Source organism: Pagrus pagrus (genome assembly GCF_965226575.1).
Source record: "Pagrus pagrus genome assembly, chromosome: 7".
Classification (NCBI taxonomy): Eukaryota; Metazoa; Chordata; class Actinopteri; order Spariformes; family Sparidae; genus Pagrus; species Pagrus pagrus.
The window spans coordinates 14181797-14199683 of record NC_140191.1 but is presented as its reverse complement, the minus strand read 5'-3'; the positions used below and the strand labels follow the sequence as shown (position 1 = coordinate 14199683).

At 43.8% G+C, this 17887-nt stretch overlaps 1 protein-coding gene across 2 annotated transcripts in view; it reads left to right on the top strand.

Moving 5' to 3' along the window:
* The first annotated feature begins 627 nt into the window (after window positions 1–627).
* Window positions 628–17887, top strand: part of kcnn3 (potassium intermediate/small conductance calcium-activated channel, subfamily N, member 3) — a 50705-nt gene continuing 33445 nt past the window's right edge. The window contains exons 1-3 of one of the 2 annotated variants that reach the window (XM_084358373.1): window positions 628–1173; window positions 1810–2936; window positions 14208–14303. In XM_084358373.1, the coding sequence (XP_084214499.1) occupies window positions 1836–2936; window positions 14208–14303 (1197 nt within the window). In that variant the 5' untranslated portion in view covers window positions 628–1173; window positions 1810–1835. Of the gene's footprint in view, window positions 1181–1809; window positions 2937–14207; window positions 14304–17887 lie in introns of both variants that reach the window. The other variant, XM_084358372.1, reaches the window with a different exon arrangement.

The window sequence follows — 17887 nt, the reverse complement described above, 5'->3', positions numbered from 1 at the left end:
CCCGCAATGTGCGCAGCAGGTGCCCCGCAGATCATCGCGAGATAAGAAAGGAAATACAAAAAAACCCATCATGGTTAGAGGCTAGTGTATTATCTTTTTACAGTACACACCATCAATGATCCAAAGGGGTTTTTCTGAATTACTCGGTTTAATCGGAAAACAGAGAAGTGCGCACGGAGACGCTCCTGTTTCCACATCCTCCTCCACGCCATGTGTTGCAGGTTTTTTTATTTTAGTGCATCATAGTTTTGTTCAACACGTTATTTTATAAATGCAAAAAAATAAATAAAAATAATTCTCTCAATGTGTGTTTCATTGATTTTCCAGCCTCCTTCTGTGGGCGTAACAAGTGCCATGAACGACCAGATTGGCCATCTTTATGATACCGAGGCAGCAACGACGTTAGATGTTCCCTGAGGCTACAGCACAAAAAATGATAACAATAATAATAACCTGGGTGCAATAAATGATACATGTGTGTGGCGGGTACCTCCTTGCAAATCCTGCCACCTGTTTTCAGCGCTTATTTCGCCTGTCTGACTCCGTCCAATGGGAGCGGACGGCAGCACTGGAGGCGGAGAAAGAGGGAGAGAAGTTGGAGGAGAGAGTGAGAGACGGATCCGGGGAGACAGTGAGCTGTAGATTGAGTGGAAGTCGGTGGAGTCACACATTAAATCTCAGGCGTCACTGCTCATCTGAGGACTGTTACTTGACGTCCAGCTGTGCGTTTTTTTTTCTTCTTCTTCATGCACATTTTTTTTTTTTTTGACGTGCTGGCAGCCACAGGTTGACCGATTTTTTATTTCTTTTTTCTTTAATCCAGTCACCATGGATTATTCCTCCTCATCTCCAGTCGATTGTGACTGACGGGGGATCGGGAATGGGCACCGTCGAGAGAGCGCTGGTGATTGAGGAAGACGCGAAGTGATCGTATCAAGTGTGAGCGCAGACGAGGAAGGGGAACATCTGTGGAGGGGGGGGGGGAAGCGACGCGCAATTTCGGAGAGGCGAAAGCGAGGTGGACCTGTGGAGGGACCTGTATGAAAGGAGGCGAGGCGGAAAGATGATGGGATGGCCGTGACAACATGAAAAAGAAAAAGTGTGGTGGTCTATTTTCATCCAGCCAGTGATTCAACACAACTAACCTGGGGGACAGGGACTGAGAGAGAAGAGGTAGGAGGTAGGTAGAGAAGCAGACGGGGAGGAGGGGGCCGTGAAGGTGTCTGGTTATATCACGCTGAAAGTAGGTTATTGTTTTGGATCAATCAAAATGCAACCAAATGCAGACAACTTGTGCTTTGACTGAGGTTCACACGCAGTCACAGGACTTCTCCTGCTATCAGTACTGACTGATGTGGCATGATTATCCTCCTCTAGTCTCTGAGCTTGAGCTCATTTCCATGGAGGATCTGCACCCTCCTCCTGGCTAACATCAATGTAACACAGATGACATTTTATGGCATAGATGGCTGGAAGCATGTGAGAGATGTGAGAGAATGAGAGGGACAGTGGGAAACAGAGAGAGACCGCTGAGAGGGGCTGACTGGGCAGCTGACTCAAATGCGACTCAAGGAAGAACATATTCCCCAATTATGGCTACTTTTCTTCACTCCGCTGCTCCTCTTTGTCACACATCTTCAGCTTTTGGAGTTCAGTCTTTTCCCTCATTTCTTTTAACTAACCGTTATCCATCACAAAGCTCCTCTCTTCAGCCCCGCTCTCTCTCTCTGTCTGTCCTGTCATGATAAATATTCCCCCCTGTGCTTCTTCTTGACAGTTCTTCTTCTCTTGTTTTCTGTTTGTCTGTAGACAGGTGCCTGGCCACATCCGTGACCATGGAGCCTCCCCCCTCTCTGAGCTTGGCTCTGCTAGGAGGGAGCGAGGATGAGGACCAGCGCTTCCTCCTTCCCCTGGGCAGTATATCCCATCCCTCCGCCGCTGGCAACCAGCCAGGATCAAACCACTCCAACCACATGGGAGGATCAAGCCTCGACCGCCTAAATGGCAGCACCCCGTCCCCGTCCCCTGCCACGCCCAACTTGCCTCCAGCATCACTCCCCAAGTTGCCCCTGTCATCCTCTGGAGCCCAGCCTCTGCCCCCACCCATCCCCAACGCCCTGCACCCCACCAGCACCCCACTCTCCTCCTGCCTGGGCTCGCAGCACAGCCTTAGTGGGGACAACTCCCCAGTCTACAACGCCCTCTTTTACTCCTCCCACTCGCCCTCCATGGATCGGGAGAGGGACAGAGAGCGTGAGAGGGACAGGGAGAGAGAGAGGGGCTGCAAACACAGACAGGCCAGCCCGCTGGTCCACCGCAGGGACAGTAACCCCTTCACGGAGATCGCCATGAGCTCCTGTAAGTACACAGGTGGGGTCATGAAGCCCCTGAGCCGCCTCAGCGCCTCCCGCAGGAACCTCATTGAATCAGACAGCAGCAGCGAAACCAAAGAGGCTGGTGTTTCAGCTGTTGCCGGGGCGACGACCGCTGGGGGACATGACCGACAGCGAGAAGCCCCTCCTACCTCCTCGGTGGCCCACTCCTCTACCAATCAACCCCCAATCCAGAGCCCTCCGGAGATTGTGATTTCATCCAAAGAAGACTCGCCGTACCCCCGAGGAGGGTATGACATCACTGACTCCACATCCAACCAGATGTCCATCTACCACCAGAACCACGCGCTGGTGGAGAGCAGGCGGGCGCAGCCGGGCACGGGCAGCAGGCAGGGTGGGGTCGGGGCAGTGGGCACCGGGGCCAGGGGCAGCACCTCCAAGGCCTCCAAACGGAAGAACCAAAACATTGGTTACAAACTGGGGCATCGCAGGGCGCTGTTCGAGAAGAGGAAGCGGCTGAGTGACTATGCTCTCATCTTCGGGATGTTTGGCATCGTTGTCATGGTGATTGAGACGGAGCTGTCGTGGGGCGTGTACACCAAGGTGAGGGGAAAGACATCACTGGTCTTACACATAAAAGATCAGTTCAGTAGTTGTGGTTAGTGGGGCTACAGTTGTGTTTGTCACGTAGAGATGATGTCATAGTGATGTCATCAGTGTTATCTTTGCTTGGGCTTGGAGACCGCTAATTTATAGCAGAACTCCTGCGCCACCAACGGATGATGTGGAGTTTGAAAGACATAGTCAGAATAACACACTTGAGTTGCATTATGGGAAATTTAGGATCCAGTGGATCTCTTACTAAAGTTGAGATATCTCAGCCTCTGCTGCTGCGATTCAGACCATTATGTTCTTAATCCGTCTCTCACAAGTCCCCCAACTTTATAAAAGTGCAATATTAAATTGGTAGATTGCCCCTTTAATGTCACCTCAGTACATTAAAGGTGTCCACAATGTCACACCAGGCTGTTATAATGGCTGTAGCATTGGGCATTGGTAGTTTGCTGGAAACTCCTTACTAAATTTGGCGCTTTTTAAGCATTTCTTCACTATGTTTGCCTTTATTTTTGATAGTAGGCAGTTAAAGTGAGAGGAAAAGTAAAATACATATCAAAGATATCCAGCCAGAACGAACCAGGGACTTTAATTGGTCGCCCCGGCTTTGGCTGTTTTGGTCGGGCCAGTGGCCAGAAAACTAGCCAGCTCCCACCGGTTAATCACCAAATTCGTAATTGGCACAAACCACTCAGTGTGACCAGCACCATGCCCATGTTGTTGGAGGGTTGTGCACTGTAATGACCACACTTGACAGTTGCTGCTTCTCGGTGATGTAATACAAGGATGCAGAGGACATGGGGGGCAGATTATCAGTAGGAGGCCGGGATCTCATTTGTCTGTGTAATGGGGAGTGTAATAAGCTGAATTGGCCCCTGGCTGCTATTGTCTGTTTATTTTGGTTGTGTTTTTGTATGTGTGTGTCTGTGCGTGTGTGTGTGTGTGTGTGCCAAAGGGTCCCAGTGAGCCTCTGAGCATGTTGTGCTCACCTTCCTGATACTTTTGTCCTCGCTCCATCCCTTCTGTCTCTCCGTCGTGTCACACAGGGTTGGTTTTCTATGGGTAATAAGGTGGAAACATTACTTCCACCCATGCAGCTTGTCATATATGGATCACTGATCGTGTTAAGGAGGATATAGGATCATGTGAGAGCGCAGATTTTCAGGTAGCCTATTAGAATAGGCCAGCTGGGTGTGTCTCTATCTCCCTGCTTCTCTGTTTGTGGTCTCCAGTTGATACTCCTCTCTCTCTCTCTCTCTCTCTCTCTCTCTCTTTCTCCCTCTCTCTCTGTTATTGTCATTGCTAAAGAAATCTGCCTCTTCTGTTTTGCTGGCTGGCATCTTTTCCTTTTGCCTCTGTCTCCCTCTCATTACTTTATGAAAACCTCAGTTTTAGAGGCCGTGCCTTTTTCTTAATGAAAATTCATGGCTCGAATCTTTCTCTTTCTCAGTCCCTCCTCGTCTCTTTTCCTCCTTTCTGTCGACCTATTCTCCTCCCTGAAGGAGACGGCAGACACTGGTAATGCTCTCTTTCTCTGTCTGATTCAACTCCACGCCTGTCTCTTTATCCTGCTTTTCTTTCCTTCCTTTCTTTTTCTTTCATTTGTCCCCCTCACTTTCTCTCTCTCTCTCTCTCCCTCTGCTCTCGTGCTCTTCCAGTGGGCGTCAAACTAGGGGGAGTGTGATCGGAAGAGAGAAGAGGCTGGGCGAGAAATGAAAGGCTTTGGAAGGAGAGAAAAAAAGGAAAGGCGATAATGAAAAGCCTGATTTAGGCTCTTAAGCTACAACCAATACTGTCCTCATCGCAATTGGGCAGAATTGCCTATCAATACGAATTGATGGACAGCTGTAAACATGAGCAGGGCGGCCATTGTGCTATCTGTTGGTTAATCCGTGTTCATTGAGATATCTAGTTAAGAACGGGAAGTTAGAGTATGCAAAATGTCCTTTCAGGTTTTTCAGCAAACCCTGATCAAAATTCACTTTTTCATGCCGACTGCCAAGGTCTATTTAAATTTTCTTTTTTTTTCTTTTTTTTGCTTTTATGGTTGCAGATTTGGTTTGACTCCAACAGACACCGGAGTTCCACCAGACAGTTCAAGCCCTCACTTAGATAATTGAGGTGGAAAGTAGCCCGCTGGTTGTTGTGAAAAATGGATAGAGATCATGTGGATGAAAGAGAGAGAGAGAAGGACGGCAGAGGGAGAAGTGCAGTGCTTTAAAGTAGTCTAGGGGGGGATCCCTTGAATGATTTCCTCTATTGATTATTGATAATCACTCGCCCACACATACATGCACGATCAATCCCCGCACACATGTGTCGTACAAACCCGCACGCTGAAAATGGATTCTGCGTGGTACGTGTCGTGTATTGACAGCCATCCTTGAGAGGTGGTGTGTGGAAATGAGATATGTACGGATCATTTTTCATTATTGAAAATCTACATCAGTGGTTGCATATATATCCTGTTAATGACACCCTAAGACTACCGGTATGTCTTTGACAATAGCTGTAAACCCACTGGTCAGCGTATACCGCCGGTGTGTGCATTTGTTTCTCAACCAAACCAGCTGCTGTATGTTGCTCCCAAAATAGAGATGAAGAATAAGAATGGAACTAAACAGGGTGGGTAGGATGCTATGTGTGTGTGTGTGTGTGTGTGTGTGTGTGTGTGTGTGTGTGTGTGTGTGTGTGTGTGTGTGTGTGTGTGTGTGTTAGGAAGGATAAAGGGAGAGAGGTTAACAGAAAAGGACACTGTGTTCGTGACTGTGGGTATAGTGAGTAAGCGTATGTGCACAAACAGATTTCGAACCCTGTCAGCACCAACTACAGATGAGATTTTCTACCCATTGTATCATAACGTCCATCATCAATGATCAAGCTGTTTATTCAGTCAAGTTCAGAACAAAGTGAACGATCAGGGCCACATTTGAGATCAGTAAGTTCTGATGCAGGAAATAACGCTTATGTGGAAAGTAACTAAGTACGTTTACTTAAGTACTGCACTTGACGCAGATCCATGCTACTTCTACTTTACTTTGTTCCACATGTAAATATTTAACTCTTTACTCCACATTTATTTAATAGCTATAGCTACAAGTTACATTTCACATTAAGATTTTAATGGGCTTTCTAATTAAAGCTGCAACAGTTGTGTAGTGCAAGTGTTGCCGTCGTTTTAGCTAACTTCCTGTCCGTTTTGCAGTTCTCTACGTCACCACATGAACGCGGACAGTAATCGGATCCCGCTCTCTGCACGTTCACAAGCAGATAGGACCGCCTCTTCATGAAGTTCTCCATCCTGATTGGATAAAGTGGGCAGGGATACCAGAAAATGTATTTTCTCTTTTACTGATGAGCAGGAGGAGAGTCATGGGATAATGAAATTATTAATAAATTGTTCAAAAAACTTCATCAGCATCATTGTTAGCAATCTGATAATGTAAAATACAATTATGTATCACTCAGCACACAGGCACTTTAACTCTGACACTTAAAGTACATTTTGCTGATAATACTTATGTACAATTACTTGAATGAAGAGTTTTACTTGCAAAAGAGTATTTTCATATATTTGTGTGATGTTGGCCATTTTTTCTTAATTACAGAGTCTGAACACTTCTTACACTCTTGGTATTCAGCGCTGTAGGCAGCAGCAGTGAATTCCTATACTGTAAATGTCCAATCACAGTTGTTGAGCCAAGACAGATTATGCAGAGAGAATATTAAATGATGAAATAATTCATGAATGTGAAATAATTTAATTTGCTCTCAGGCAAGAATTGTGAGCTTTCCCCACAAAAAGCAACCAAGACAAAAGCAATTGCTATCATAACTTATCTTCAGACGTTTGCAGAGGGCTCTGTACTGTACATCTTCAGTGTGTCGCACTGTATTTTTAACTCTTTTCATGATCAGCGTCACCAGTTTGCTGCTGACCCAGGACCTTGACACTTGAAATGTTACATGCAGGATGAACGCGATGCCTCTTAAAAACACTTTTATGAGCTTCTATTATTGATTTTATTAGGAACAGGTTAAAAGGGACGGGGTCTCCTGTCTGACATGTGTCTCTATCTGTGAATAACTGAGGCCCTCGGACACCTGGGACCTCAGCATGTGGGCTGTCACTGTCAGATCAATAGATCATTTCACAAAGGCCCATGTGGCTCCTCGGGGCCCCGGCTCCACGGCACGTTTCAGGCCTGCAATGGAACATGGCTATTCTGAGGGAACGCACAGCTGCTGTCCGAATCACCTGTCACACTGTCAATACACACACTTGACACCTCGACATCCAGATGGGTGCTGCGTGTGTGTGAGTGCGTGTGTGTGTGCGAGTGTGTGTGTGTCAGAGGCATGTGCCCACTCACTGTCCATTTTTCAGCACATGCAGAGATGATTTCACTGATTGGCAGCAGTGTTTCCAGTCTCCCCTTCCTGTCTTCCTTCCTTTCTTCTTCTCACTTGCAGGGAGTGTTTACGATCCTCTCTTAAATACGTCTCCATTTCCCCAAGGGGGTCATTGCCATCTCAGCAGGCTTACAACATCTCCCACATTCCCCCCGCGCTACCTCAGCCTCTCCCTCCCCACACCCCTCGCTCCCTTATCGATGACATTTCTCGCAGACATTTACTGGGAGACCTTTACAGACCTTTCTCTGCGAGGCCACTTACGGCGGCTGCGTGCTGCTTTTCAGACAGTCCATTCGGATCATCGGGGGAATTAAACTCACCAACTGCCACCATATTCTCTAAAGGAGCTATCAGCCATCTCAGCATTTCTGCGCCGGTCTCCCCCTCCACCTCCTCGTCCTCCTCCTCTCTTTTCCTCCACACTCCCTTCATCTTCTAGATCACAGGCTTCTAAGGGACGCTCGGTCCCACAGGTCTTGCTACTAACAGGTACAAATATGCTCATTTCTTTCAGTGTAACAAGGCTAGGCTACCTCTCTCTGAAGGTGTGAGTGCGTTGGTACACATGGGTGTGTTATAACTTGCATCATCGGGGGGGGGGGGAGCGTCAACATTCACGTCACTGAGTTGTCTCCTCTGTGGATACACACCTATGGAGTGTCTTTAGGTCTGTGTATTCAGCTCCTTATGGATGCACCTGCTTGTGTGTGTGCCTGTGCATTCACATCTCCCTTTGTCTGGATTTAATTGAGTGTGTAGGGCCGTAATGGCGTGTGTCTACGTGCAGTCGAGTGTGTGTCTGTGTGTTTATCCTGTTAAGGTGACATCGCTCCTCTGTCTACTGCCTGTTTCCCTGGAGACTGATTGCAACGAGGCATCGCTCTGACAGGGAGAGTACACACAGATTCGTATGCATTACCAACACATGTAGCGGGCGACTTATCACTACGAGAGTAACGCGTCGTCAAGCGACGTGTATTTGCTCTCACATCTGTGTCAACAAGGGTGAGGTGGGGACAATTGGGGAAAAGCCTCATTAAGGTACTACCTGGCATAGTGTGTGTGAGTGTGAGTGTTTGTGTGTCTGCCAGCAGATTGAACTCAAGACGCTCAAAAAGCTCATTATCTCTGCATGCTGTCCACCAAGCCATTGATCAATACACACTAATCACACACTTATGCACAGCTGGACAAAAAGAAAGAGGAAAAGCACTCATACACAAATTACACAGTACACATACACACAGATGAAAACATATACCGTATATGTCAAGGGTAGTTGTGTACATACCACAACCTACCTACCTCCAACTTCAAGCGATCATTGCTTCAAGTCTTTTCTCTTTTTTTCTAGTTGTGAGTATGCAGCCTGGTTCTGTCCAAATTGAACAAAAACGCCTACGAACACGGCTAAAGTTCACTTACTAACACATTGTACATTGTTTAATCAATCTGTACACATACAGAAATGTGACAGTAACAAATGGAGTTGCGTGTTTTTATGCCGTTTCTTGATGAACAACAGTTTGTCCGTCTGCCTGTCATGAAGCCGTTTTCACAGCAGACATTTTGACTCATCACAGTGGGAAGAGCACAGGTGTTACTGATACCAATAATGATGGGAGACGTCAGTCAAGTGCGCCGATAAGTCACGGCAGTGTGACAGTGAGCCAGCATGCACAAAACCAGCAGCCTGAAACTGAAGCACCTGAGTGAATTTCAGTCAGAGTTGATTATTCACACCTGTGCTTTTACCTGAACGCTGCTGCTGGTAACCTCACTGACTACATTTACATGAACAAAGTATTCAGGTTTTTGTGCGAATTGCGAAAAGTGCAATTTTCCTCCTCGTGTTGTCAAAAATATCGATACTGAATATTTGAAACTCTTACAGTATTCATTCTTGAGTACTCCTCCCATTCCTCTGCTATGGTCAAAAGTTATTTATCTTAAATGCTGTTGTGCTGAACACACAGTACACAAGCCTTGTTGTATTTATCTTTCATTTAAAAATATATACCCTCAATGTTGTGTCAATTTTTCCCTGCTGTATCGAACATGGTATTGAATATCAATATTTTTCAATGTAATGTATCAAAGTCAGAAATTCCAGTGTCGCGACAACACTTATTCCTTCTCAGCTGTTTATGGTGAATGAAAATTAACGTTAAAATTAATGTGATTGTTATAAAATGTGTAACATTGTCATATTCGGAAAAATAGTGGAATTATAGTGTGCATGTAAACAGAGCTGCAGTGATGAGAAGATTTGGGGAAGGTGCTCTGATCGCCTGTTGGTCATCAGTAAGCGGTTGCAGCATGTAACTCCCTGTAAAAAAAAAAACGTAACCCTTGTGAACCTTAAACTTTACATTAGTTAGTGAGCTTTACGGGTGTTGGTAAGTTTATTTTTGAACACAGAAGGAGCAGACTAGTTATTTCCACTTGCTTCCAATCTTTATGCTGAGCTAAGCTGATTGGCTGCTCGCTCTACCTCCATACTTAATGCAAAGACATGAGAGTGGTACCGATCCTCTTGTCTAACTCTTGGAAAGAAACTGATTTGAAGCGTATATTCCAAAATGTTGAACTTCATCAAACATCACAATATTAAAGTGTTTCAACTTAAACCCAATTCATGCATGTTGCATCCATCTGCCCATGCCTGCAGAGGTCCACATGACACGACAAGCACTCCAACTGTGTATGGGGTAGAAAAAAGTGAACACTTGTTTACAAGAGAGGCTCTGTGAGGAGATCTGTTGCCATCGTGATCTTCTGGAAAGTACAAAAATCCAAAAAGGACTTTCGGTTGTTGCTGTTCAGCGGAACAAAGGAGGTCTTCTGCTTGCTGTCATGAGATCACATCCTGTTTTCAAGTGCCACAGATTGTAGCGTGCATGCATCTGCTGTTTGCAGCTGTCCATGTCCCTATTGAAGTATGAACAAATCCTTAGCCTCACTGCTGCTGTATTTATCTCAAGTTTAATGCAGATGCATTCATTTAGAACGGCAAACAAGTGCATCAGACGTGTCCAGTTACTAGAAATAAATGGACGCCTGCCAGCCAATTACAATCGAGAATCTTCGGCAGTGGCGGTATAAAAAAGTGAAAATGAACAGAAGGCAAGCATGTGCGCACACACGTCTTGTCACAGGCGAGTCATTCACCATACAGGCAGAGTAAGTGAAGCAGAAACAGGCAGAAACAAAATGCTCTTGACAGTGTGACAGGCAGAACTGAAAACAAACCTGAACGTCCAGCAGACAGGCTGAAGGTAAACGCGGTGAGAGAGCGGAGAGAGGAGGTAAACTCACATATAGTAAGCCGGCTGTGTGTCTAAATAGATGCAATTCTGAAATCCAAGTCTGCATTTTTCTCATTAGCACAACAATGTTGGCTTCCTTTGCACCTAGTTTGCCTCAGCGAGTACAAATGAGATGTTAGCAGAGGAGAGACAGACGGAGTCAGGAGGAGAGAGTGTGAGCGAATAAAGACCAAAAGACAGCTAGAGCTTTGGGCAAACCGATGGAGGAAATCAACGGAGAGCCGAAGCTAGATGGTATTTTCCCATTGTTGTGCAGTGGCCCATAACCACACTGATATGAGGAACAAATGAACAACACTTACTTCATGCTCTCCTTCTGAGCGTGTGTCTGTATGTCTGTGTGAGTTTAATGGCAGAACGGACACCGAATCTCATATTCAATCCCTCAAATTTTGATAATTATGTGAAACAGGAAGACTCAACAGAGGAGGGTGTCAGTGAGGATTAACAAACTAGACTGCGTGTGTGTTTGTGTGACGTCTAATTAATACCATTAAGGCCATGAAGCATCTACAGCGACCCTGAATAGACACAGTAACACACTAACACACTCTATTTTCCAGGAGGCTGACTTGCAATATATATTCATGAACCTAAAACGCAATGTAGATTCTGCTTAATAACGTATTGGAGGAAAGGCTGAGTAATATGTGTCTAAACTCGGAGCGCGTAGTCAAATTAAGAGAGTGGTTGGCGATGAATGCTTAACGGCGTCCTACTTAACAGCTGAGATATCTGATCTGAGAGGCTGCAGTCGAAACGTTCCTCTTGAAGAGGACAGTGGGCTGCTGTGTTCGTCATGTGAGGAGAATTAATGCACTCTGGGTTTTTTTTTTTTTCGGTTTTGTACTCTGCAATTCAAAACATAGTCCTTGAGTTGATGTAGACAAATGAGTCAATTCAGCGGGCGAGTGCAGCTTTTAAAACCGAAGCACTAACTGCAGCAGGTTTTATTACTGAAGCCCAGAATCAAACTAAATGTTTTGTTTGACTGCTGATTCCTGACATTTTGCAGCTGACTGCATAATCTTTTTTATGAATATTTCACAAGCTAGATGAGCTTTTCAAACAGAATATTGACACTAAAATACCTGGTAAACTGCGCTGACAAAATCCAATTTCTGATGAAAGGTCAGCAAGTCAATATCAGTCGAACCCTCAGTCACGCTCATAGATACAGTAGACAAAGTGAGAGCGGCGTAGTTTAACGTAAGGGGCGCGTATTTTTAAAAAGGTCTTTTTCCTCTTTTAATCAGAATTGAAAGGAAATTGTGGATATTATATTTTTTTCTTGTAGTCAACAAATCCTGTAAAAAGCCAGAACTGACGATCCTACTAACAACCATTAAAGCCTGATGTACGTTATTCCACTGTGACATAGAGCTCCGTGCTCTTGACAACCATCAGTGAGCCACACAGTTGTTCTGCGTTCCTTCATACACCATCCTGCTGGAAAAACTCACCAGAGATGTATTAATCCACTGCTGAAAATAATCCCCAACAAATTGTTCTGTTTGAGTAATGTTGGCTCAAAACTACGGTGACCCACCAGCTGAGAAATCCCTAAAACTATAATAAACTACATATTTGTGACCCAAATAAAAAGTCATTGGTGTTTTCCTCTTCAGTGAACATGGTTCAGAAGTGGGAAGATGAAGTCGGAAAATATTATATTATATATTATATAAATGATATTATATTATATATACTATAATAAAAGTATTGTTGTTTTTAGTCTTATTATTAGATTTATTAATAACACCAGCCTTTTCCCGTATATGCAGGATCTGTTTGACACCTGAAATAGTTCTCAACTATTGATTACTTTAATTGATTAGCTGCACTTAAAAGTAATTGGTAACACGCTTAATAAATGGTTTATTACGTTATTTATTTAATGTTAAATAACTTCGAATGAACTTGTAACTATACATTTACCATTTATTAATGATGGTTATTATAAATTGTTACCTAGTCATTTTTAATCAGAGTAATATAATTATATTTATTTATAATTGTTGCTTCTGTTTACAGCACCTATTGCATTGTGGATGTTTTTCCAGGCTTGAGGAAATGTCTTCCTTTTTGCTGTCAAAACTTTTTGTGTTTTTGTTGTTTTTTGGGGTGATATTCCTTATCCGAATCAAGGATCTAGGATTAATTGTGTGTCATTTGTTTTTTTAAATAACTTGACTTGTCTTTAGGTAGGCTCAGAATCATGCATATCATGACAGCGAGATAAAATAAAATAAACGATAATGAAACACAGGAATGAGTCTATAGCCATGTCAAGGGCTCTATGCGGTGAAGGGTTTACCAATTTACAGGTTGAAGTGTGTTTATAAGTCTTGGAGAGTTGCCTGCATATGTGAAAGAGTAGTATACAACCTTTTGTGGCTCCAGAGGAAGCTGCATATAATCTGATAAACTGCCTCCAGTGATGTCACCCAGTGACTAGGTTGCATTTGAGGTAATGTAGACACCAGGTTTTGAAAAGCAGTCGACTGGTCTAACATTGCACTCCCATGACACTGTCAGACTCATTATGTACCGTTTTTAAAAAAAAGTTTTTAAAGGTGTTTGGTGGAAAGGACAGGAAACTCAGGGGGTCACCAAAGACATTATAATACATCGTCTGGGAAACAATATCTGTCCAAAATTTGATTTGATGATCCTGTGGCAGACATAATTATATATGTAGAAAATTTTATTACGGTTAATCACAACCCTTCAAGACGTGGACCAAAGTGGGGGAAGGACCGACCAACACATAGACTGACATGGAGTCATGCCTCCAGCATGGCTAACAAGGTTTCCTGATGCATGACACTTATGGATGAGGTGAAAGCAAAACAAAAGAGAGAAGAAGAAGAAGACGATGATGATGAAGTGGATTAACATTTCCTCCACAGAGAACAGCTAACGAAAAACAATCTAATATGTTTCTTCTTTTGATCTTCCATCAGATCTTCCATCTGATCTGTTTCTTGTGTAAATGAGTATATACCGTGTGTGCAGATACATATCAACCCCAGTAAATGTTGCTGTGCTCTTGAGTGTGCAAGGTGAGGGGGTTAAAGAAGCCACTGAAGTGCTATGAGTTGTATTGATCGGAAGTTGCCCAGTGCATTGATTATAAGCCCTATGAAACCAGACAAGCAGAGGATTTAAAGCTCAGCTGCAGAGTGATATTGACGGGTCGAATACTATCATTCTGCTTCTGCTCAGCGTTTGAAAGTCTGTTTGCAAATGTTTGTTCTTATTGTCCATGCTGAGGTAGTGCCACTACGGTACACATGCCATTTTTAGCAGAGGAGTGACAGAGGACACGTTGTGACATCTGGGACTCGCTCCAAATTGAACCAGACTTGTGACCGAATGTGGTTTATCATAAGAGTTTGTGATCTCTCGTAGATGATTATTAAAACAACCCTTATAGCATGAGATGATCATATATGTATCATGTTTGTGCCGCATGTTTCTAAGGGCGTGTGTGTCTATTTTGTCTCCACAGAGCTCCATGTACTCTCTGGCCCTGAAGTGTCTGATCAGTCTGTCCACAGTCATCCTGCTGGGCCTCATCATAGCCTACCATGCACGGGAAGTTCAGGTAAGACACGTGCAAATACATCCACCGGCAGACATGTCTGTACACTCACTGACACAAACTAACTCAAAGGCAGGTGTTCTGCATTTTGGTGAATCGTAGCTTAGCTTTGCTAGGTTTAGACAGGATCGTTACCTCTCTCATATGAAGCGTGGAGTGAGCACTAGGAGATGATTAGCTTAGGTTAGCTTTAAGACTTGAGGCAGGTGGTGACAGCTGACCTGGCTCTGTCTGAACGTAGCAAAATCGGGCTACTAGCACCTCCAAAGCTCACTCATTTACATTAAATAAGTTTGTTTTATGCTTACAAAAAGTTTGAGAATGCTAGTTATTATGTCAGAGCAACAATTTATGGTTTTACAAAAGGTTGTGTGGGACTATTTTAAGACTACAGGAAGTCACTTCACCTGGGCAAGAAAAAGCCATGCCCACTATTAAACCACAACTTTTCAATATTTAGTTATCTTGAGTGGGATTGTGGATCACACTGCAGTTCTTGCAAGACGCCCTATAGAGTGCTATAGTAATGAGTCCTAAAACTTGAAAATCAGTTAGCATTTTTTCACTTCCAGTTCCCTCAAGTCCATAGGTTTTCTTGAACATGTTTTCAGTTAAATGTTTGCTTGACTCAAACTACCACAAAGGTTTGTGAGCTGTAGTTTCCCTGGTAAACACACCAACCTCTTCGGCCTCCTTCCCGGTCTTCAGCTCCTCCTTTCGGGGTTATTCACTCAAATGCAGTGGGAATCATAAAAACGCAAGTTGCATAGCTACTGGTGCCTGGTGTGCACTCCTTTCTTATGCCGCATGTCTCGTTTTTGTAGTTTTTAGAAGTTTAAACATTTGTAACTTTTCGGTGCAAGGCATGGAGTGGCACCACTTTTTCCATTAATTAAATTTGAGCTCCTGTTCATGCAGCACCATGTCGCGCTATTTTGCCTGAAACGCTTTTCCAAGGCATTTCTGAAGAAGCTGCAACGAGACCAGTCTTAATGCTCAGCTAATCTAACCACATGCTGGCTGTAGCCTCATATTTAGGAGAGAGAAATGAAAATTGTATCGATCCCCTCATCTAACTCTTGGCACGAGTTCCCAAAATAGCCACCAGCCATTCCTAGGAGTGGTTTCCCTCATATATAAACAGAGTCACATCTGAGCCCTATCCATAGTGTACACATTCTGTTGTCGTCCCTCAGGCTCCTGAGATAGACCAAAGGACCCAGGTGTGTGTGTGCTCCAGCCAATTAATGACATTAATGAGAGTCGTAGTGGGATCGGCCAAACAGTCTGCATGGCTTTGCATCGAGCAGATCCACACTGAATGTTAAATACACACTCGGCCGATAACAATCCTGTCATTCAATAGAGAAAGAGAGAGAGAGAGACAGAGAGAGCGAGCACACATTAATATACAAACACACATGCAAGGCACACAGACACACAAAGCCTCAACCTCTTGTAAGGCTGAAACAATCAATCAGAAATGCTTTCATGCTTCATGATATCTGTTTTGCTGTTTGTCATTTCACTAATATAATGGTACCACGGTCATTTAGCCGGGGTTTTCATCTGAAGCCATTTGCAATCGATGCACATTGACTATTTATGGGAGCCTTGCGGGAATCAGACCCAATGAGTGCCCCCACACCAGCTATTACTCCCACCAGCTAAACCACGGAGCAACAATCATCCATCTCACCACATATTAGTTTAATGCGAGGACTTTTTTTTCTTTCTTTCATTACATCACAGCTTGGATGCTGCTGAAAATGTCTATTAAAGTTGCAGCGGGTGTGTGATAGGGATTCTGATGCACTCAGCTCTGAGGTTCAGACTCTCCGTCTGTGGATCAATAACTAGACGGCCGTTGCTTATTCACTGTCATACACAGGCACTGATAGACTGGTAATCAGCCAGTAATGGGAAGCCGCTGTGTATTAAGATTCAAGGAGCCGACTCGATGTATGCACATGTGGTGCACGTGCATGTGTGTGTGGCTGAGCATTCATTGATAAAAGGACCCTCGCCTTTGCTCGCAAGTTTGATGTCACATTCACATACTCCCACGCACACTGTGGCTGCTGCACGTGACAGGCACGCTAATACCGCTACTGTAAGGCCAAATGAGAGCGAGGGAGAGAAAATGGTCTTCTGTTAATCTCTGTGAGAAATCATTCCTTTTGATTAAATGAAGTCAGGAGCTCCGGGAGGGTAGTGGGAAGGTATCGCAGCAGGCTGGGGGAGGAGATGTTAGGATTTAAACCCAAATCACTTTTGATAATAACTTGAATGAGGATGGTGATAATTTACGAGCATTTTTACTCCACAGCAGCTGACAGCTTTAAAGGATAATCCTGGTTTATTACAACTTGAGTATTATGTTAGTAGTTTGGGCTATCATTTCCATTGGTTATTATATCACTGCACTCTCTGAAATTGCTTGAATTTGGGAACACAGCGAAATTGCAGTCACATAATCACAAAGGTTTCAAACAGTCCAACGTTTTAGTAATTTTATCTAAAGCACTTTATTTGGAGGTAAAACCAAAGGTGAGCACCCTTGAAATGCTGGAATACATCCCTGAAAAGTTCAATCGGCATTTACCTTTGTATAAGTACAATTATGATTACCTGTAGGAATGATGGCTAAAAATACAAATATAAATCCCAAGTTATTAAACAGGAATCGTCCTGAAAATTATTACGGAAAAAGGGAAAAGTTCCTTAAACCTGCAGCAGCTAATTATTTGGCTGCTTGGGTGCAGCAGACAAGCTCTAAACACAACTTTGACATATTATAATATCTTTTAAGTTTATATGGTGAAGCTGTTCGCAAACAGTTGCTTATTTACACATCAAGCTATTATGGAGCCACATCTGCATTCATTTGTAGTCCAATGTTCATATTCTCCCTCTGGTTTGGTTTTAAGTCAGCTCTTAAGGAAAATATTCAGCTCATCAGCACCTAAATTCACGTCGCATAATTTGTCTCTCTGCTGTTTGGTGATGAGCAGGTAACGTACATTTGGTTTTTAGAGCATTTTTTGTTTGTTGGTTTTTATTTTTTTCATTAAAACAGCTGTCACTGGCTGGCAAATGAAAACAAAGAGCTGAAAGGATCTATAATGCGCCTGAGAGCTGAAGAGAAATGCTCATAATAATTCTCTGTGGGTTTTTGACTACGAGCAACTACTTTCATACACAAAATATTGGTTATAGCTACTTTTATCTTGTATCTTTTAAATGTGTGTGTGCTTATTTGTATGGAGCTGGAGTCGGGACATGTTTAGCCTAGCTTAGCATGAACCATGACGATCCATTGAACGCAACCTGATGCAACACAGTGGGGCTATCTGTCTGAGGGACACAAGCGATCATCTTAGTAGGCATTGTGGACTGACTGGTGATGTGAAACATGAGGAGTCGAAAGGTCAAACGTTCAAATGAGGGCAAAATTCGCCTGCGGGCAGTGCAGTTATTTAGCTAAAAATTACTACATAAAAGTGATGCAGCAGTGGGACAGGATTAGGAGAGAGAAGGTAGACTGGGCTTCAGACTCACTGCTTCCACCAGTAGATCTGATGCTC